Source organism: Anneissia japonica, unplaced genomic scaffold (genome assembly GCF_011630105.1).
Source record: "Anneissia japonica isolate Jap-2015-1 unplaced genomic scaffold, ASM1163010v1 scaffold1065_len1792383_cov172, whole genome shotgun sequence".
Lineage (NCBI taxonomy): Eukaryota > Metazoa > Echinodermata > Crinoidea > Comatulida > Comatulidae > Anneissia > Anneissia japonica.
In genome coordinates this window covers 1,666,728-1,672,819 of record NW_022684135.1, presented here as the reverse complement: position 1 = coordinate 1,672,819, position 6,092 = coordinate 1,666,728, and the positions used below count along the sequence as shown (strand labels likewise).

Sequence of the window (6,092 nt, the reverse complement as noted above, 5' to 3'; positions counted from 1 at the left end):
TATCTGCAGAAACCCCAAAACAATGATATACCTTTATGTTTTGGTTGGTGAGACTTGCTGGTGATTGGTTGAAAACTATACAATAGCTAAGACTACGTGTGAAAAGGCATTAATACAAAAGCGCTGCTAAAATCCACAGTCTGTGCAAAAAGGGTGGAGCGTGGCTAGAAAGCCAATACAGACTTGAAAATAGCGCATTTTAATTGAACAACTATTAAATAGTATTTTGTATGTTCAGGTTGACAGTAAATGTAAATGTATTAAACTCCACAGAATCTACTATCAATCACTTGTTTTATTCTTGCATTGATTCAAATACAAGGCCCAAAAGTTCAAATATTAAAGAGTAGATGCTCCGTCCCCTATTGGTTGGATTGATGCGGACGAATTGAGCGAAGATAATAGAGAATGTATTAGTCACTCTTGAACTTCCATCCGTGTTTCCATTAAACTCCTACAAATAATTACACAGTGACGTGTATAATATTCATTCCTTGAAGTTTTTATGCTTAAAGTCCGGCACTCACTGCGTCGGCCAACGTGAGCGCAAGACGACGCGATGCCGTCTGAACTCATCGTCATTTATAAACGATCCATTGCGCACGCGTCGTCGCGTTACGTTGCTCATAGAATCATCACGCCGGCAATGAGTATCTGGCTTTAAAAAAGTGTCCCCCTTAATAGTGGTGTCCCTGAATACAGCTGTTGTTTTGTGTTCCAAAAATCCGGCCCGAAATCGCCAAACGGTGCGAAATCACTGAAAATCAGCCCTTTTTGAGCAGTTTTATTGTATCTTCGTTAATATTAGACCAATATTTTGGCTGTTTTTGCAACTTGTTCCTTATTTATTCAGCTATAATGTCATGTTATTTTTAATTTTAAAATCAATGAGGTGTCGTCGGAATCTTTTTTTTAAGCCAAGTCAGTTGGCGATCGCCCAGTGTATTAACTCCTATCTGTTTACACAATTTTGCGATCATGTTTACAAAAATCATTCTAACTTCTGAACCAGTGGGCCGATTTTAACGGCTGTTTCGGTATGTAAAAATAGACTATTCAAGCTGTCAGTTAAGCTAAAAATCAATTTGATTGGATGAGAGGTCTCGTCGGAACGCCCATTTCTTTAGGGACATTGACTCGATCTGACACACATCGACTAATGGTAAAGGATAAGCGGCAGTTCTCGTCGATAGGCGGCTCGTGCTGGTGTAAAGTTGACAGAAAAACAGCAATTTCTCAGCTAATACTTGCATAATAAAGTTTACCATTTTTGTATCAAAAGTAAGAGAAATCTTTGCTGATTTGTAATATGTAAACATAGTTAGAATTAAGCGTTTAGTTTTTTTGTTACGAGCAGTTTAAAAACGTTCAGTTATTTTTCGAAACCTGCAGCGTGATTTAGCCGGTTCGATGGACTCGATCATTATACATGTAATTTTGAATTACTGGGTGGTTTCATGTAAAATATTGTTTATTAACATTTTATAAAAATTAAATATTTAAACATTTTGACTTTTTTAATCATTTTTTTTTTTCATTGGTTGCAAAGAAATTTATCTTCAATAAAAAAAAAAATACCGAGATATATTCTTACCAGCATTTCATTATGTTATAGCTTATACTCTTGAAATAGAGAGCTTTTGACAAAACGACGACGGTAGGACGTAACACGTAATGACGTCACACAAGTCATCTGGGCTGAGTAAAGTCATCTGCGCTGAGTAAAGGTAGGCCTCCCTAGGCCTACGTTTAGCCACTAGCAGTGGCGTATCAAAGGTGCGTGGGGGGTGGGGGCCCACGCCCCCCCCCCCACAAAATGGTTGCGCCCCAACCCCCATTCGAAAACTTCGAAGCAAAAAAATTAGGCTCGGCTTAAGAAGCAATATTTTTCAGTGGGCGTGGCCACCGAAAACAAATTCCACGCCCCCTCATATTTCTGTACCCAAAGATGTGTATAAGAGACAGATTTTAATACTGCTAGATACGCCACTGGCCACTAGGCCTGATAGCCCAGGCGCACAGCCAGTCCTAGGCCTACTTGTTCGGCATAGTGTGTTTAATAATTCATCCTCACGCATTCAATGGTAGGCCTATAAGATATGGTCAGTGTAATGCATAATTTAAATTTATAAATAGATGAACTTAGGCCTAATTTTAATAGTACTTCACAATTGTGTGTATAACTAAATAATGGTATTTATTTCAGGTTTTTATTCCATTCATTTGCTAAGTGGAGCTCACAATTCTGGCAAAGGGAAACAGCTATGTCTGTTTGCATTTAATTTTGGAAGTCTGCAAATACCGAGTATCGAATGTGTATTTGCCCTTTGGTACAAAACTGATGGAAGAGCAACCATGATGCTGCAGTAAAAAGGTACATTGTTAAATTTAAAAGAATATAATGCATATTTAGAAGTAACACACATGTCATGACCGCAAATAGGCGGCGACTAAACTAACTTTTGAGCTGTTATTTAAAATTATCGTTATCAACGCTATCAGCTAATTATTCTTTTGGTAACATAATCGTATAATTTATAATGGTATTGGTAATGATAAAAATGATTATGATGATGATGATGATGATGATGACACAATGATTATGATGATGCTGAAGATGATAATGATGAATGATGAAAATAATGATGTTGCTTGTTGGCCAATTCCACGGTCCTGGGTTCAAATCCTGTGACGGTACAAAGATATTTTTTTTTCACGACTAAAAACATTTCCACTACCTAAGCCTCGTAATGAAACTTTGCCTGTACAGCATCATGTTATTTCATTTTATTTAAGCATGCCCTGGGATACACTGGACGGGTAACCCACTATAATATGGTTAAGAACATGATGATGGTAATAGTGATGAAGATAATGATGATGATAATGATGATGATGAGGATAAAATTAATAATTAGGCCTAATAATAATAATAACTAATAAATAAATAATAACAATAACAATAACAACAACAACAACAACAACAACAACAACAATAACAATAATAATAATAATAATAATAATAATAATAATAATAATACAGAAAGGAGTGAATTGAAATACAATAACTACAGTAACAACTCAGAACTTACTCTGTGCTCTACATGGAATTCCCAACAATACGCTTACTATGTAAAGCCAGCATAGGTATATGGCATCTGCGAATAGGAAGAGCAATAGAAACGAATCAAATGAAATTCAATTGTTAGTTACACCAAATTTGTGTGTCCAAAAATATTTTTTTTTTAAGATATGGAATTAAATGACATAAAATAAACTGAAATTAGGCCAAATAATATAATGTAACGAAATTGGTAGTCTATCTTGCTTAATTTTACCCTTGTGTAAAATGGGTTAACCCATTAATGCTGATGGCTTTTGCCTTGTATCTTAATTAAGATTTCTTCCCAAAGTTATCATTCTAAACGCCGATTGGCTCTTGCCTGATATGTTAAAGCCCCATTCCCGGCAAAATTTCAATTTAAAAAAAAATCTAATTTTTGTATAATGTTATAAAGATTTATAAATATAATACGGAATTGCTAGTTTAACTGAATTTAGACATTCCTAAGAATGAAGATGCGAAGTACAAAAAGTATCTCACTAGAGAGGGCGCACTTTATTGACTGTATAAAGTATACATAAAAGCGAGAGTATTCCAGTGGATGCGATCTACAACCTCTGAATTTGCCTAGTAACGATGAATTCGTCGAGAAAATGGTACGGTAATATTTTATGAGAAATAGTCTGTATTTCTCATTTTTTTTATTCTTTTGCGTAAAACTAAAATTCATGCCAATATTTTTCCATGATTTATAATAATTGGAGTAATGCAAATGCATATTTTCTAAAATAAAGTCAGTTTTTAGTGAAATTTTGCCGGGAATGGGGCTTTAATTACATTTCTTCCCAAAGTAATTCTAAATGCTGATTGGCTCTCGACTATGTAAATTAGGAAAGTTGTAAAATATTTTGGTAGAGAAAAATTAGACAAGATCGATTGGCAACCCCACTTTGATCAGACGAATGTTTAAATTGTACTGTTAATATATATAGTACCTGTAATACCCCTTTTACACTGCAAGCAAAATTCCTGACGTAACGGGATTTTCCAATACCCGGGTTTAAATCTCTGGAGTTGTGGTTAGTGTAAGCGTCAAAAAGTCCTACTCGGGTTGCCAAACATTCCGGGAGGGACGTGCGGGACACATTTCAGCGTAGGACAACCCGGGTGCATTCCGGAGTCGCCGGTGTAAACAGCACCGAATTTGATTCGGCAAAAAGATAAGAACACTGAGTCTGGACAAAATTTTACTGGTTCTTACAAAAAAAAAATGTGTATTTTACGTTATATATATTAAAGTAGGGCCTATATGCTGAAAGGATTTAACCCGTTATCACGCCCAATCTTGGAGTACGCTTGGCACTCATTTTATATTGAACAAATTAATGTTAAAAACGGACGCATTATACTTGACTTAGCTTGACCAATGAGAAAGCTCTTGTGTTACCTAATGCTTGCAGTCTTGAAAAAAGACGTTGCAACTTGCTACTACTTAATATAACATATATATTTTTCTTTTCAGATACAAAATGCCCACTGATTGATAATAATCCGTAAAAAGTGTGTAACAAGAATATATCAAAGTCTACAATAGATACTTACGTTTCGATAGTGGTCTGAACATTGCGTTGTTGCCTTACAGCCGTTGCTTATGCGTATGCCTTTGCGATGAATGAGCTGACATTAGGTAGTTTTCGCCGCACGACGTTAACCCTAACTTTTACGTTAGTACCCAACATGCAGCGGGATGGCTCCGCCCCTTTTTTAAACAAATCAAAATACGCATGTGCAAACCCGTAACTAACGTACGTCAAGCACGTAAAATCCGGAAATTAACGTACTCAAGATGAACGCAACGCAAGAGGAATAAATTATGACGTCATCTGTTAACGTTAAGGTTAACGTCGTGCGGCGAAAACTGCCTAATAACAGATAAATAACCTTGTTTAACTAAAACGCAATATCACATGTTCACAGTATATGACCAACTATATTGATCATTTTACACTACACAATATTGATATCAGTACACTGAATGTCTATTGCATTATTACAAAATACTAATAAAAAAAAATGCCTCTAGCTATATATTTGTGAACGTACCACGATAAGCATGCCAGATATTGATTTAATATCAATTCTTTGGCAATTAGGCTTAATCAAAGTACTGTAGACATATTTTATATGCAACGAACAATAGGATAAGATATAAACGAGAAGCACGACTATGTTATGCTATTATTGTCTCCGAGGTGATAATGATCGGATTGTGTAGCACATCTTCTAACGAACTTGCTAATAACAATAGAGTAGACTAACTATTGTATAACAATATCTATAAAAAAAAATTTAAAAAAAACTAAAAGTAGATAAATTATAACCAGTGTTCGGATAGGAACATGTGATATCATAATCATATGAAGCAGCCCTTCAACGATTTTTTTTAAATTTTCAGTTGTATCAAAAATTGTCTCTGGAGGGATTCGTACATGCAGCCTTTCGCTACCAATGCGAGTGTCATACCGTTAGACCACAAAGACATGGTCCTGGTTGAGGCACGAACATTTGAGGAAATAGTACCTGGCCGGAAATGACACTCTTATATAATAAAAGTTGCCATCAAAATCACCATGATATTTTAATAGTGATTTTCGGCTATCATAGAGATCTAATTAATCTCTGTATTGTACCATAGAAAATAAAAGTCTATTTACTTTACTTTACCTACTTCGTAGGCAGAAATTCTTATACTTTTCTTATACTTCTCAAATTACAAAGAAAGCACGCACAAGTGATACCGGTATTGTACTATAATACCGTAAAACCTCTAATTGAAGCCCTGAGCTTTTTTTTTTTTTTTTTTTTGCGAACTTTGGATGGGCTTCTTTCGAGTTGGGCTCCTTTTCGAGACTACATTGGTAAAGTAAAGAGGAGGCTTCTTTTCAAAATGAATGCTGTAAATTTTGTGAATTTGTATTATAAAACAATAAATAAGGCCACTGTAACATTAATCTGTATCATGGAGTGT

General features: G+C 35.3%; 1 protein-coding gene across 1 annotated transcript in view; it reads right to left on the bottom strand.

Annotated features, from left to right (window-relative positions):
* The window catches only part of LOC117103408 (cartilage intermediate layer protein 1-like), a 10,848-nt gene extending 5,900 nt beyond the window's left edge, over positions 1-4,948 (bottom strand). The window contains exons 1-2 of the mRNA XM_033243951.1: positions 4,667-4,948; positions 3,093-3,158 (exon numbers count right to left, since the gene is read on the bottom strand). Of these exons, the coding sequence (XP_033099842.1) occupies positions 3,093-3,158; positions 4,667-4,688 (88 nt within the window). The 5' untranslated portion in view covers positions 4,689-4,948. The remainder of the gene's footprint in view (positions 1-3,092; positions 3,159-4,666) is intronic.
* Positions 4,949-6,092: the final 1,144 nt, after the last annotated feature.